The 16,753-nt window shown below is 46.9% G+C and overlaps 1 protein-coding gene across 2 annotated transcripts in view; it reads left to right on the plus strand.

The window, feature by feature from the left end:
• The window catches only part of nipsnap1 (nipsnap homolog 1 (C. elegans)), a 28,169-nt gene that overhangs the window by 6,171 nt on the left and 5,245 nt on the right, over window positions 1-16,753 (plus strand). For both annotated transcript variants that reach the window (XM_054774229.1, XM_054774228.1), the window contains exons 3-8: window positions 29-74; window positions 1,374-1,468; window positions 15,470-15,540; window positions 15,601-15,741; window positions 16,191-16,222; window positions 16,291-16,385. In XM_054774229.1, coding sequence (XP_054630204.1) covers window positions 29-74; window positions 1,374-1,468; window positions 15,470-15,540; window positions 15,601-15,741; window positions 16,191-16,222; window positions 16,291-16,385 — 480 coding nt within the window. The remainder of the gene's footprint in view (window positions 1-28; window positions 75-1,373; window positions 1,469-15,469; window positions 15,541-15,600; window positions 15,742-16,190; window positions 16,223-16,290; window positions 16,386-16,753) is intronic.

Genomic DNA, 16,753 nt, shown 5'->3' on the forward strand with positions numbered 1-16,753 from the left:
TTCTGGTTCCTTTTTTTTTTGGTTCCAGTTCACAACGTGAAACCAGAATGCCAGGAAGCCTACAACAGTCTGGAGTGAGTCGCCTCTCTTTTTTTTCCTTTCTCAGCATTCCCACTTTTGCATGTCGTAGCAACTATGGTGCGTCCAAGAACCGTCAAACACAGTGCGAAATCTCAGCGCTTAGCAAAAAAGCATTACCAGTGAAGCATAAACGTGTAAAAATTGTCTACCTTTTTTTTTTTTACAGGGATACATGTTTGATGTACATTTCACTTTTATTATAAAGCATTCCTCAATAATTACCCCCAAAAAACAGCCTATTCTCCGATTCGTGTCTGAGATTTGAATTGTTAAGTATTGTACGTGCAAAACGTGCAGTTACACAACATCACGTCTTGTTGAAGGATCTTCATGCCGGAAAATATTGAGTGAATTGACTTGTTACACAGTGCCCTCTACTGGATTCATAGTTGCAGTACAGTCGTCCCTCCTTTATCGTCATTAACAGATTCCAGACTGCGATTTCTGCCAAGTAGGATTCAATATTAATAATTGTAGCTAGAGCTTTCAAAACCTGTTTATGACATTCTAAATAGGGTTTTTACCATAATTAGAGCCCTGTAGACATGAAATAACACCCCTATAGTCACCTTTATACTTGTATTACCCCATATACCAGACATAATAATCAGAAATAAGTCATCTTGGGCATAAATAAGACAAACTGTCAGCATTGACAGCGTACTTCCTGGTGCCTATTGTCTCATCAGTGTACCATTACTGACACCTAGAGACCAGCGTGGAATACTACTCTACTGACACTTTGTGGTTAAAGAGAGACACGTGATGCTCTCCAATCGCTGTATTAACAAGCAGAGAACACACACGCAGCGAACATTCACACAGGAGCTGCTGTCAGCCACTCTCTACACTGCTAACTTGCGGCTAGCACTCAGCTGGTGATTACGTCACACACGTTACTTCCAAGACCTGCTTCTTCAAGGCGCACACAAGTCACAGATACTGTATTACTGTACACTTCATGTCACATCTTTTGAATGCATTATATTTGTATTTTCATTTATTTAGCCATTTTTATGCTTGAAAATGCTTCATGAATATGTACAATTTGCTTAAATATGCATATTTTAAAAATAATAATAGGCCGTATTCAACCACAAACAGTAACGACACTCTTTTTTTTTTACCCTGCAGATAGCGGCATCAAACCACTTTCGATATAAGTTACCATAACAAAAATCTAATTCTTTACAATCTAAATATCTGTGAATATGCTTGGGCGTTAATGCCGAACCACGATTGGGCGATTGGTGACACGCATTCACTATTTACCATGTTGTTCTTTCCTTGAGGGCCGAGGTGCAAAAGAGGCTCCATCACGATAAAGACTTTCCGTGTGAGGTTGTAGGGAGCTGGAACACCTGGTATGGAGAACAGGACCAAGCAGGTATGACCCCCCCCCACACACACACACATATATATATAAATGAGTATAATTGTCATGTTTTTTATTATTTAATATAGTATAATTATGGTTATCGGCTTACGGGGGGGGGAAGGACTTGGATAGGTTCATTTAATCTTCTTATTGAATGTATGTTGACTTTCTTATATTTAGTCAATATTTTTGAAGGTATATTGGTTGGAGATTTACCTCATTATAAGAAACTGAACACTAATATATTACATTGTTTTAGGGCTCTCAAATATAACGCGTTAACGGAAATTTCCTTCAAGGGCACTATATTTTTTGACGCGCGATTAACATGCACACGTCCCTCGGCAAAGGGGAACAAATACTGAGCAGAAATCGACAAAGAAAAGGGTATTCTGATTGGTAAGTTTCGATTCCAAGCCCAGCCAGTTATTTGTATGTGCTGTTGCTGTGAGTTGAGTTGTCACGGAGTACGTCCGCTGCCAGAGAGAAGTGAGGAGGTTTTGCTTTGAACTGCAAGCTAAAATTTGGTTTACGAGCTGCTAGTTACCAGCAGGCATAACGAAGGACAGCTACTGTATTTGGGGGCTTGTGTCAAAGTGACCATGACTGAAGACGAGAAGTGATATAAATAGCATTAGCAGTGTGCTAGCTAGTCACCGGGAAAGATTTTCAACACATCAGCAAAACATACGTACATTATAGCGATCTAATTGATCTTATTTATTATGTATTGTGTAAAACTAAGACAGGAACAACATCAAATTAAAAGCACTAAAGGAATACAGAGCCACCATCCACAAGTACGAGCCTGGACAAATATGCACATTAGCACTCAATAAGGTAATCAGATCTTACCTTTATGCATTCCCACACAGTATCAGCATTTGGTTCCAAATATGAAGTGAAAGAAAAAGGACAAAAATACAATATAGTCGCCTATCTGTGCAGCGTGGGAGAAAGTTAGATGGTGTGTTCAAGGACCGTCAAAGAAAGTGGGACAAGTCTCCGCTCACATTAAACTGTGGGATTTCTAACAGTATATAATTTCTGAATAAAATAATAGCCCATATTTCCAATATTGACATCCCTTAACGTTAAATTTAATGTATTTAAATACAATTTTAAAAATATATATTTATTTTTAAAAATTTTTATCATTATGCTGGAACGTATCCCATGGCCCGCTGGTTGGGGACCCCTGCCTTACAGCATGGGTGGGGATCTGATGTGCTCTATTACACGTTTGCAAATCCTGTAGGAATGACACATTTATACAATTGGCTTCTCTATTTTGTAATGGAAGAGCCATGTCTACATCAACAAATGTGACCGTTCAACCGTATTCTTTTTTTCTGAAAATTACCATTTTGTTTGTCTTTTCCTCCCCTTACATTTACAGTATGTGTCAATAACGGAATATTCTCGGATTTCTTATATGAAAAAAAAAAAAATTGTGGGAAAACCCACCCATTCATGCTGTTTTCCCCTTGCTTTCTCCAAAAATGTTTACCCCCACCCCCACATTTGTCATTGTTATCACATATGTCAATAACTGGATTCAGCGGCCCCACATATCCACAGATTCTTATGATTTTTATTTTAATTTGTTGCAAAACCCGCCCGTTTGTGCTTTTTCCTCTCTCTCTCTTCCTCTCTCTCTCTCTGGAAATGACCATTTTTGTCATCTTTTTCCCCCTTCATTGGTCATTGTTATTACATGTGTCAAGCACTGAATTCAGAGGCCCTGCATATTCACAGATTTCATATAAAAAAAATATTATTTATTATTTGCTCTCTCCGAAAATTACAATTTTTTTTCTCCCCCATACATTTCCATATTATTGGAAATTAGAAATTATTTTATTATTAAGGGAGAAAAAAATCCAAAGCTACATGGCCCTGTGTGGAAAAAGTGGTAATAACTGGTTGAGCCCCCCTTAGCAGTTTGTGATAACTTGCAATGAGTCTCTTACAGCGCTGTGGAGGAATGTTGGCCCACTCATCTTTGCAGAATTGTTGTCATTCAGCCACATTGGAGGCTTTTCCAGCATGAATCACCTTTTTAAGGTCATACCACAGCATCTCAATAGGATTCAGGTCAGGACTTTAACCAGGCCACTCCAAAGTTTTCATTTTGTTTTTCTTCAGCCATTCAGAGGTGGACTTGCTGGTGTGTTTTGGATCATTGTCCTGCTGCAGAACCCAAGTTGGTTTCAGCTTGAGGTCACCAACAGATGGCCGGACATTCTCCTTCAGGATCTTTTGGTAGACAGCAGAATTCATGGTTCCATTTATCACAGCAAGTCTTCCAGGTCCTGAAGCAGCAAAACAGCCCCAGACCATCACACTACCACCACCATATTTTACTGTTGGTATGACGCTCTTTTTCTGAAATGCGGCATTACTTTTACGCCAGATGTAATGAGACACACACGTTCCAAAAGTATCAACTTTTGTCTTCTAAGACCACAGAGTACTTTCCCAAATGTTTTGGGGATCATCAAGATGTTTTTTCGCAAAATTGAGACAAGCCTTAATGTTCTTTTTGTTCAGCAGTGGTTTTCATCTTGGAATTCTGCCATGCAGGCCGTTTTTGCCCAGTGTCTTTCTTATGGTGGAGTCATGAACACTGACTTTAACTGAGGCAAGTGAGGCCTGCAGTTCTTTGGATGTACTGTCACAAGGTGGCACACAGCCGGTAACCGGATTCCAAGATGCAGAGAAGACACCGGTGTAGGTTTACGAAGGTTTATTCCAATACAAAAATATGACACTATAGTAACTAAAGGCACTGCACAACGAACCGGCAGGGGAAACAGAAAAATACAAAAATGCTAACTAAGGTAGCTGCTGAAAAACTAGCAGAAAATGGTAACAAAAACTTCACGGCAATGGAAAACTGCGCAGGAGCGAGAACTTGAAAATAGCAACAAACAGACTGTAGCAAAAAGGCTGACAGGAACTTGCAGGAGTAGTACTTACAGGAACTAGACGAGGCCAGAAACAAGGGAAGGCATACAAGACAGGACAGGAGCATGGAACAGGTGAACATGGGAAAACAATCCGGCAATCACTGAACATGGAAGCAGAGCTAAAGTAGTCCAACGAAGATTGAAAACAGGTGTGTCTGAGCTCCTCCCCAAGGTGGGCAGGTGCGCTGCAACAAGAGACCATAAGATGGCAGCAGAGCAGCACTCTAACTCATGACAGTACTCCCCCCTCTTATAAGGCGACCCCTGGCGGCTTACCTGGCTTGTCGGGATAGAGCGAGTGGAAGACACTAATGAGGGTGGGGTCAAGGATACAGGAGCGGGCAACCCAGGAGCGTTCCTCCGGACCATATCCCTCCCAATCAACCAGATACTGCCACCCTCTACCCCTTCTTCTGACATCTAGAATAGCCTTCACTGTATAAGCAGGCGAGCCATCGATCATACGCGGCAGGGGCGGAGCTTCGGCCGGAGGGCACAGTGGACTGGATGATACTGGTTTGATGCGGGAGACGGGGAATACAGGATGAATCTTCATCGAGGATGGAAGTTGAAGCTTGACCGACGATGAATTGATAATGGACTTGATGGTGTAAGGTCCGATGAATCTTGGAGCAAGCTTCCGGCTGGTCCCTGCTAGAGGTAGGTCACGAGTTGAGAGCCATACCTGATGTCGTGGCTTGTAAATGGGAGCAGGAATCCGGTGGCGATCTGCAACTTGGCGGTTGCGTGCAGCGGTGCGCGTGAGTGCCGCCTCTGTCTCTCTCCATACGCGCTGGGCTCGCCGTAGGTGAAAGTGAACTGCCGGAACCGTGGTGCTTGCTTCCTGGGAAGGGAACAAGGGAGGCTGGTAGCCATGTGCAGCCTTAAACGGGGACATACCTGTAGCCGAGCTGGGGAGCGAATTGTGGGCGTACTCCACCCAAGGAAGATAGGTGGCCCACGAGGAGGGGTGTCGATGGCATACACATCGAAGTACGGACTCCAAATCTTGGTTGGCCCGCTCTGTCTGGCCATTAGACTGTGGGTGATAACCTGAAGACAAACTGACCGAAGCTCCCAATGCTTTTAAAAATGTTTTCCAAACCTTGGAGGTAAACTGAGGTCCACGATCTGATACCAAGTCCTTAGGAATTCCATGGATATGAAACACGTGTTTTAGGCGTGCGGTCTCCAGAGCTGACGGTAATTTATTGAGAGCGATAAAATGTGCCATCTTGGAGAATCTGTCTACGACAGTAAGTACGACAGTCTTTCCCTGTGAAGAGGGTAGTCCTGTAATAAAGTCCAAGGAAATGTGAGACCAGGGGCGGGAGAGGATGGGTAGTGGTTGCAGGCATCCAGCAGGAGGGCGATGGGATGGTTTGCTCCTGGCACAGACAGAGCAGGCTGCGACGTATCCCTTGGTGTCAGCCAACATAGATGACCACCAGAACCTCTGTGCCAAGATGAAGTGGGTACGTTGGACCCCGGGATGACAGGAAAACTTAGATGTGTGGCCCCAGCGAAGGACTTTGGGTCTGAGTTCTGGTGGCACGAACAGCTTTCCTTCTGGACACCCCTCGGGCCGATCTGTCTCGGCGGCTGCTTCCATGACTCTCCTTTCGATGTCCCAGCGAAGGCCCCCCAAGACCCGGGCTACAGGTAAAATGTTCTCTGGTGGTCCATCCTCCTTGGAAGGGTCGAATATTCTGGAAAGAGCATCGGGTTTAACATTCTTGGAGCCAGGTCTGTACGTGATTGAGAAATTGAATCTTGTCAGAAAAAGTGACCAGCGAGCTTGACGAGAGTTCAGTCTTTGGGCTGTACGAATATAAGCTAGATTCTTGTGATCTGTTACGACGACAAAAGGTATGGCTGCCCCCTCCAACCAATGCCGCCACTCCCGCAGCGCAAAAACGATGGCAAGCAGTTCCCTATTACCCACATCGTAATTACCCTCTGCCTTGGTGAGGCGACGTGAGAAGAATGCACACGGGTGGAGCCTCTGGTCGACTGGGGAACGTTGAGACAGGACAGCTCCCACTCCTGTATCCGAAGCGTCGACCTCAACAAAAAATTGTAGAGAGGGGTTAGGGTGAGTAAGTACTGGTGCGGATGTGAATAATGACTTTAACTTAACAAAAGCTTTTTCGGCTTCTGGAGACCAAACAAAGGGTACTTTGGTGGATGTAAGCCTTGTCAGAGGTTCCGCCTTGCTGCTGTAATTGCGAATGAATTGCCGATAAAAGTTGGCGAACCCAAGGAACCTCTGTAGATGCTTCCTTGATGTGGGAGAAGGCCAATCGACCACCGCCTGTATCTTGGCGGGATCGGCTCTCAGTTGGCCCTTCTCCACGATGTATCCCAAAAACGAGACCGTAGTAACATGAAATTCGCACTTCTCTGCCTTCACGAACAAGCGGTTCTCCAGAAGCCGTTGTAAGACCTGGCGTACGTGGCGAATGTGATCCTGTAAGGAGTTGGAAAAAATTAATATATCATCCAGGTAGACAAAACAGACTTGATTTAAGAGATCCCTAAGAACATCGTTGATGAGGTTTTGAAACACGGCAGGTGCATTAGTAAGCCCGAAGGGCATGACCAGGTATTCATAGTGACCCAGTGGAGTGTTAAATGCTGTCTTCCACTCGTCCTCCTCCCTAATGCGGACCAGGTGGTAAGCGTTACGCAAGTCCAATTTCGTAAATATCTTAGCGGAGTGAAGGGACGAAAATGATGAATCCATGAGTGGAAGCGAGTAGCAATTCTTTACAGTAATTTTGTTGAGCCCACGATAATCGATGCACGGGCGTAGGGATTTATCTTTTTTCTCGACAAAAAAGAAACCAGCCCTCAGAGGTGACGAAGAGGGGCGGATGAGCCCTGCTGCCAACGAGGTCGTGATATAATCCTTTAAGGCCTTCTGTTCAGGTGCAGAAACGTTGTAAAGCCTAGCACTAGGTAATGGTGCGTCAGGCATGAGTTTAATTGCACAGTCGTATGGACGATGGGGTGGCAGACTCTGGGCTCTATCCTTACTAAATACTCGTGCTAGATCATGGTAACACATGGGAACCTTAGATAAGTCAATCTTCTCGTCAGTAGGTCTACTAATTGGACTCTCGGGTACGGCAGATCGGAGACAATTAGCAAAGCAATGATTCCCCCAGTTAATAATCATGCTCTTCCAATCAATAGATGGGTTGTGGAGTTTTAACCAGGTCAATCCAAGTACGACGGGGGCTGAATGAGAGGGAATAATAAAGAATCGAATCATCTCCTGATGGTTACCCGAGAGTCGAAGAGACACCAGTTCGGTCTGATATGACACCATCGCTAAGAATGCACCATCAAGGGAGCGAACCACTTTAGGATTAGACAACTTAACCTTAGGTATCTTATGAACATTGACGAAACTTGAGTCCAAGAAGTTATCGTCCGCTCCAGAGTCAATGAATGCGGACACTGGTATGCTCCTACCCCCCCCACTAATTGTTCCAGCCACATGTAGCCCTAATTGTGTGGTCCTCTTATTACCTTGCTTGACAGGGTACTCACAGTCTGATACTGGTGGTCGATCACCCGCCGATTCTCGACCTGCGTCAGCTGGAGGGCGAGTACCTTTGACGTTGTCTGGGGGTGATCGAGAGCGGCGAGGTGGCCTGATGATGCACGCCGCGATGAGGTGGTTCGCAGCTCCGCAGTATAGGCAGAGGCGTAGGCGACGCCGTCGAGCCAGTTCCGCCGTAGGCAGGCGACCTGTTCCCCGCTGCATGGGTTCCTCCGTGGAGCTGCCGGTGGTCTCAGCAATGGCGGGGTCGAGGCGCCGCTCCCAGTGCGGCGAGGGAACCGTCCATGGTATCGGCTGGGGGGAGGTGCGGCTGAACAGTTCTTCTGTGTTCCGACCCCGAATCGGGTAGTCTAACTCTGCGGAATCCACCATGGCCGGATTGTACTGTCACAAGGTGGCACACACCCGGTAACCGGATTCCAAGATGCAGAGAAGACACCGGTGTAGGTTTACGAAGGTTTATTCCAATACAAAAATATGACACTATAGTAACTAAAGGCGCTGCACAACGAACCGGCAGGGGAAACAGAAAAATACAAAAATGCTAACTAAGGTAGCTGCTGAAAAACTAGCAGAAAATGGTAACAAAAACTTCACTGCAATTGAAAACTGCGCAGGAGCGAGAACTTGAAAATAGCAACAAACAGACTGTAGCAAAAAGGCTGACAGGAACTTGCAGGAGTAGTACTTACAGGAACTAGACGAGGCCAGAAACAAAGGAAGGCATACAAGACAGGACAGGAGCATGGAACAGGTGAACATGGGAAAACAATCCGGCAATCACTGAACATGGAAGCAGAGCTAAAGTAGTCCAACGAAGATTGAAAACAGGTGTGTCTGAGCTCCTCCCCAAGGTGGGCAGGTGCGCTGCAACAAGAGACCATACGATGGCAGCAGAGCAGCACTCTAACTCATGACAGTGGGGTCTTTTGTGACCTCTTGGATGAGTCGCCCCTGCAATCTTTGGGTAATTTTTCGTTAGTCGACCACTCCTGGGAAGGTTCACCACTATTCCATGCTTTCGCCATTTGTAGATAATGGCTCTCACTGTGGTTCGCTGGAGTCCCGAAGCTTTAGAAATGGCTTTAGAACCTTTTCCAGGTTGATCGATCTAAATGACTTTTTCTTTTTTCTCTCGTTCTCCAAAAAATTTCAGTTTTTCATCTCTACCCTGCCCCCACATTTATCATTATTACATGTATCAATATGGGGACTCAGCAGCCCCCCCCCCCATATTTGTGGATTTCTTATTAAAAAATTTTTTTTTTAATTTGTGGAAAAACTTCATGCTTTTTCTCTCGCTCTCTCTCTGAAAATTACCGTTTTTTTTTTCTTCCTCCCCCCATTCATCATTGTTATTACATGTGTCAATAACTGAATACTCTGCATAAATGCAACTTTCTTATAAAAAAAATTGATTTGTCGGAAAGCCTACTTGTCTGTACTTTCTCTGTCAGGAGTGGCGGATGCCACAGCAGGAAAAATAGGATCCCAACGCAAGACTAGGGCAACTTCGTAATACAAAAATAAAGTTTAATAACAAAAAGTGTCCAAACAGGTAAAGTACAAACAAAGGAAAATCCACTTCGGGTAACAAACAAAACACTGACAGCAGAAGGCTGTCAGGAAAAAACTAGAAGTAACAACAGAAAATGCTGAAGGCAAACCAACAGGAAAACACTAAGCAGTACAGAGCAGGTAAGCACAAGCACAAGTAAAGGGCCAGAAAGCAGGGTAAGGGTAGTGGAGCCGGACTGAGCGGTAGCAAGGAACGGGAGGTCAGGAAGTACAATCTGGCATTGAACAGACGCTGCTGCCTTGCTTAAGAGGAGTCCAGATTGCAGATTGCCCGCAGGTGCGCTCCGGCGTCTCCGCCCACACCGGCTGAGGTGCACTGCGGACAAATGGCAGACAGGCGGCAGCAGAGCGACAAGCAAAGTGTGACAGTATGTCCCCCCCTCATAAGACGCCTCCTGGCGGCTTACCTGGCTTGTTAGGATGGAGACGGTGGAAGTCGCTTATGAGTGACGGGTCCAAGATAAGGGAGCGGGAGACCCAAGAACGCTCCTCAGGGCCGTAACCCTCCCAGTCGACCAGGTACTGGAACCCCCTATCCCTCCTTCGGGAGTCCAAGATGGCCTTCACTGTGTATGCTGGATGGCCATCGATCAGGCGCGGCGGAGGAGGCGGCTTGACCGGGGGGCACAGGTGACTGGAGGACACCGGTTTGAGGCAGGAGACATGGAATACCGGGTGTACCTTGAGTGCTGGCGGTAGTTTGAGTCTGACGGAGGAGGGACTGATGATGGAGTCGATCTTGTACGGTCCCACAAATCTGGGTGCCAGCTTCCGGCTGGTTCCGGCCAATGGTAAGTCCCTGGATGACAACCAGACTTCCTGGCCGACCTGGTAGACGGGTGCCGGAATTCTGTGGCGGTCGGCCAGGCGTCGATTACGGTCCGCCGTGCGATTCAGCGCGGCTACTGTCTCCCGCCATACTCTTCGGGCGCGGCGCAGGTGGATTTGGACCGATGGCACCGACACTTCCGCCTCCTGAGACGGAAAAAGAGGAGGCTTGTATCCATTAGCGACTTTGAAGGGTGACATACCTGTGGCCGAGCTGACAAGAGTGTTATGCGCGTATTCCACCCAGGGGAGGTGGATGGACCAGGATGACGGGTGTCGGTGGCAGACGCAGCGTAAGGCCGCCTCGAGGTCCTGGTTGGCCCGCTCTGTCTGGCCCTTGGTTTGTGGATGGTGACCGGATGATAGGCTCACCGATGCCCCGACTAACTTGCAGAAGGACTTCCACACCTTGGAAGTGAATTGGGGTCCTCTGTCGGAAACAATATTGAGTGGAATGCCGTGGATGCGGAAGACATGTCTCACCAAGAGTCGAGCTGTGTCCAGTGAAGCAGGTAGTCCAGGTAATGCTATAAAATGTACCATCTTGGAAAACCGGTCAACAATGTTCAGAATTGTGGTGTTTCCTCTGGAAGGGGGTAGTCCAGTAACGAAGTCCATAGCTATATGTGACCAGGGACGGGTCGGGATGGGCAACGGTTGTAACAAGCCCGCCGGAGGTCGATTCGACGACTTATTTCTGGCGCAGACAGAGCAGGTCGCGACGAACTCCTTTACATCCGCCGCCATGGAGGGCCACCAAAACCTCTGCGCCAATGCCAGCTGAGTTCGTCTGATTCCTGGGTGACAGGTAACTCTAGATGCGTGACCCCACTGCAATACGTCCGATCTTAGTGTCTCTGGAACAAACAATTTACCAGCCGGACAACCCTCTGGAGGCTCCTCCCCTTCAGTTGCCTCCGACACCTTCTTCTCCACCTCCCACCGAACCGCGCCTAACACCCGGGCCACAGGTATGATGGTTTCCGGCGCTGTTCCCTCCTCCGTGGAACTGAAGACTCTGGACAGGGCGTCGGGTTTAATATTGCGTGATCCGGGTCTGTAGGTGATGGAGAAATTGAAGCGTGTTAGGAACAGTGACCAACGGGCTTGTCTGGCATTAAGTCTCTGGGCGGTTCTGATGTAGGACAAGTTCTTGTGGTCGGTGATAACTATAAAAGGATGAACTGCGCCCTCCAGCCAGTGCCGCCATTCCCGCAGCGCGAGAACGATGGCCAACAGCTCCCTGTTGCCCACATCTTAGTTCCCTTCAGCCTGTGTGAGGCGACACGAGAAGAAGGCGCAAGGATGCAGTCTCTGGTCGACCGGAGACCGCTGGGACAGCACGGCTCCCACTCCCGTATCAGAAGCGTCAACCTCAACAGAAAATTGTAAGTTAGGATCAGGATGTACCAGAACCGGAGCGGATGTAAACAAAGTTTTGAGTGTGTTAAATGCAGAATTAGCCTCTGGGGTCCATACAAACGGAATTTTTGGTGATGTAAGCCTAGTCAGAGGTCCTGCTTTGCTGCTGAAATTACGTATGAATCGCCTGTAGAAGTTGGCGAACCCGAGGAACCTCTGCAAGTGCTTCCTTGATTTAGGAGTAGGCCACTCGACCACCGCCTGGATCTTGGCGGGATCGGCACGCAGTTGACCCTTCTCCACAATGTACCCCAGAAATGGCACCGAAGTGGCGTGAAAGTCGCACTTCTCTGCCTTCACGTAGAGCCTATTTTCCATTAATCGCTGGAGAACTAGTCGGACATGAGTGATGTGGTCTTGAAGATTCCTGGAAAAGATAAGTATGTCATCTAGATATACGAAACAGAATTGATTTATCATGTCGCTGAGGACGTCATTAATGAGGTTTTGGAACACCGCCGGGGCGTTTGTGAGACCAAAAGGCATAACCAGATATTCGAAATGCCCCAGCGGTGTGTTAAACGCGGTCTTCCACTCATCTCCATTCTTAATGCGTACCAGATGATAGGCGTTGCGGAGATCTAATTTAGAGAAAATGCGTGCTGAGTGTAAGGCGGAAAAGGCCGAATCCATGAGTGGCAAGGAGTAGCTATTGCGGACAGTAATGCTATTGAGCCCCCGGTAATCGATACAGGGCCGTAGGGATTTGTCCTTTTTGGCGACAAAGAAAAAACCCGCCCCAAGTGGCGAGGAAGAGGGTCGAATAAGACCGGCTGCTAGAGAAGAGGATATATATTCCTTGAGAGCCTTTTGTTGGAGCGGAAATGTTATACAATTTGGCGCTCGGAAAGGTGGCGTTAGGCAGTAATTCTATGGCGCAGTCGTACGGTCGATGAGGGGGAAGTGTTTGAGCACGGTCCTTGCTGAACACTTGCTTTAAGTCGTGGTATTTGCTAGGAATTCCTGTAAGGTCTATTTCTTCCTCTGGAGAAATGGAAGAGGGAACATCGGATCGAGCCGAACGGAGGCAATTAGCATGACAAAAGGGGCTCCAACTGGAGACGTGCAACTAGTGGCGCGGACTGGGAGGGCATGACGTAAAAACGGATGGTTTTTCGGAGTGGTTACCGGAGAGATGGAGAATAAGCGGTTCGGTTTGGTGTGTAATGGCCGCCAGGAAGCGCCTATCCAAAGACCAGACCTCTTTACCAGCAGGCAACTTAATCATACTGATATTATTTTTGAGAACAAACGCTGTGTCCAAGAAACAGTCATCAGCGCCCGAGTCAATAAGGGTGGCTATGTCAATGCTTCTACCTTTATTTATGACTACTCCCTTAATTAGAAGTCTCTTGAAGGGAACCTCCTCCGCTGTAGTGGCTGAGTTCTGGAGATACTCACAGCTCCCCATGACTGGACTGTCCTCCGGAACCGGTTGGTTGCTCCTGGATTTAGGCTTCAGCTCCGCTGCTGATCCAGGAGTCGATCCCTGGTGACGATGGAGTCGAATGGGGCATTGGAGGAGTCGATGCCCCGGATTACCGCAGTAGAGGCAAAGGTCCAGCTTGCGACGACGTGCTCTTTCCTCGGCGGCGAGGCGTCGTCCTCCAAGTTGCATGGGAACCTCTGGCAGTACGGCCACAGCGTCCCCGATCCCTGGTTCGAGCGTCTGTCCCTCCGGAGGTGGTAATGGTATCCTTGTCGGGATCGATACCCTGCCGTAGTATCCCTCCTTGGCGTACTCTCTCACCCTTTCCTTTATGCGGTTCTCTAACTCAATGGCCAAGTTAATCAGGCTGTTGAGGGAAGTAGTGTTGTCCTTGGCCACCAACTCATCCTTAATGTGTGCATCGAGTGCCTTGCAAAAAATACTTCGAAGGACGGTATCGGGATACCCACTCTCTACAGCAAGCACTCGGAAGTCAATAGAAAAGTCCGCCACTGGGCGTCCTCTCTGCTTCATATCTAATAGTTGACTAGCTGCTTCCATTCCCCGAATGGGATGATGAAACACACGTCTAATTTCTTCAAGGAACATAGGTAAGGAGGTGCGTATGGCAGGCATAGACGTGCTCGCAACCATAGCCCACGTAGCGGCTCTACCCGAGAGTAAACTCATTATGAACGCTACCTTAGATTGGTCCGATGAGTACGTGGTGGGCTGCTGGTCAAACACGAGGGAACACTGGTGTAAGAACTGGTTGCAGGAGTCCGAGTCTCCAGAGAAGCGAGAGGGGTGAGGGATACTTGGCTCACGCGGCTGATGAGACACAGGTGCGTGTGCAGCTGCGCCATTAGGTGTGTCTAAGGTGTGTGGGGACGTACCGACCTCTGGTGGCGGGTGAGAGGAGGTGCTGGCAAGTCGTTGGTTTAGGGCATCCATGCCAGCAGATAGCACCGATATGGCCTCCATGATGCCTTGGAGAGTCTTCTCATGACCACCGACTAATTGGCCTTGATGTGCCAGGGCCGAGCGGAAGTGCTCCATGTCTGCGGGATCCATCTTGGCCAGATTGTTCTGTCAGGAGTGGCGGATGTCACAGCAGGAAAAATAGGATCCCAACGCAAGACTAGGGCAACTTCGTAGTACAGAGCAGGTAAGCACAAGCACAAGCACAAGTAAAGGGCCAGAAAGCAGGGTAAGGGTAGTGGAGCCGGACTGAGCGGTAGCAAGGAACGGGAGGTCAGGAAGTACAATCTGGCATTGAACAGACGCTGCTGCCTTGCTTAAGAGGAGTCCAGATTGCAGATTGCCCGCAGGTGCGCTCCGGCGTCTCCGCCCACACCGGCTGAGGTGCACTGCGGACAAATGGCAGACAGGCGGCAGCAGAGCGACAAGCAAAGTGTGACATTCTCCCTTCGAAAATGACAACGTTTTTTATTTTCTCTTTTTTTGTGTGCAGAAAACGCATCTCATTGACCTTTAATCGGTAGTAATGTATGAATACGTGATAATTAAGCATGAAATGTACAGCATAATAATACAGTTTATAGAGTACATATATGTAACGATGCAGGGGTACGATGGTGTCTCTTTCTGTTCTCCTTTCCAATATCATTTTTCTCTACATTTTATCATTTAAAATAAGCTTAATAATTGTTTGAGGCATGTTCAGGCCCTAGGGTGTCGCAAATAGGCATTTTTAAGGATGCCTCCAACTTTTGCTATGACATAATAGCAGGGATCTGCTGCATTTCCTGTTTGGGCACACATCCACAACACATTATTCACACTCCTACCGTCAGGCAGACGCTACAGGAGTTTGAAGTCCAGGACCACAAGGCTGGCAAACAGCTTTTACCCACAGGCCATCAGGCTTCTCAACGAAGCACTCACACACGCCGCACGCAACACACACACACACTCATAGCACTTTATTATTTATTTATTTGTATTATTTATCTGTATTAATGTCTCTTCTGTTGTTGCTTAATTTATTGGTATTTATGTTTCTTTTGTTCTTATTCATTTTCTTGTGTTTTCTTTCTTTTCTTGGGAGAATGAACAGAATAAGAATTTCATTGCATAGTATAACTACCTGTTTTACTGTGCATATGACAATAAAACTCTTGAATCTTGAATCTGGAATCATATCCTCACACAGCACCACGCTGACATCTGCTGGTGTGTCTCTGCAGTGCACCTGTGGCGCTACCGAGGGGGCTACCCTGCCCTGACGGAATGCCTCAACAAGCTCAAAGTTAACAAGGTACTCGACAAGCATCACGCACTTTTTGGTTTTTACTTGATTTCGTTCCTTTGTCTCCAGGACTATTTGGAATTTCGCAAAGAGAGGGCAAAAATGCTGAATTCCAGGCGGAATCAGCTGCTCTTGGAGTTCAGCTTCTGGAATGAACCTCTTCCCAGACCAGGACCAAACATCTATGAAATGCGGACGTATTACCTCAAGGTTACTACTGGAGAACCTCTGTAATGACTCCATGTGTGGACAAAAGTAATGGGACACTCTTCCTAATCAGTGACTGGCTCAATGAGGGGTTGGACTGGAGTCCCTGGATCTTCTTTCTACATATTGGTGACATTTTGAACAATTGCATGCTTCCAACACTTTGGAGAGGGCCCTTTTCTGTTCCCAGTGCACACAGCAAGCTCCCTCAAGGCATGCTTGGAGGGGTTTTGTCCAACAACAGTAACCTCGGACCTTGCCAATTGCACCAAAAACCCCAACATCTTGTAGAAAGTCTTCCTAGAAGAGTGGAAGCAGCTGTAGTGGAAAAGAGGGCGGGTACAACTTTCTTGACTTCCTTTCTCAGCCGTCCCAATACTTTTGTCCACATGGTGTCACGTGTGTCTTCATGCTTTCTGGTCATCTTCTTCTTATGTTCCCGCCTGCTGCAGCCAGGAACCATGATCGAATGGGGCAATCACTGGTAAGCCTGGACTCACTGGTGCCCAACACGTTGGCACAAAACCGACTTTGCGGGTTGTCTTGCACCAGGGCGAGGGCTATCAGGTACCGCCAGGAGAACAACGAGGCAGTGGGCGGCTTCTTCTCGCAGATGGGTGACTTGTACGTGGTCCATCACTTATGGGGTGAGCATCGTGGAAACGTAATGGACTTTCTTCATGATTTATTCTCTAACTAAGCTAACTTTATTGTGGTAATATTATGACCATCTGTTTTTATTATTAGAGGAAAAAATATGACAATTAGGTGATATTACCACAATAAAGTTCAATTATTCTGAGAATAAATAAATAAATAAATAAAACATGACATCGTCATAAAAAACTTGTTGCCACAATAAAGTGGTTGTTGTGAAATTTAAGTTAAAGTTAAAGTAGTAAGTATTTATTATTTTTTAAATAAATTATTAGTTATTGTCAAAATAATGTAACTTTATTGTGATCATTTTTTATTGTTATTGGAAAAAAACAGTTCATAATATTACCACAATAAA

Source organism: Dunckerocampus dactyliophorus, chromosome 4, assembly GCF_027744805.1.
Source record: "Dunckerocampus dactyliophorus isolate RoL2022-P2 chromosome 4, RoL_Ddac_1.1, whole genome shotgun sequence".
NCBI lineage: Eukaryota > Metazoa > Chordata > Actinopteri > Syngnathiformes > Syngnathidae > Dunckerocampus > Dunckerocampus dactyliophorus.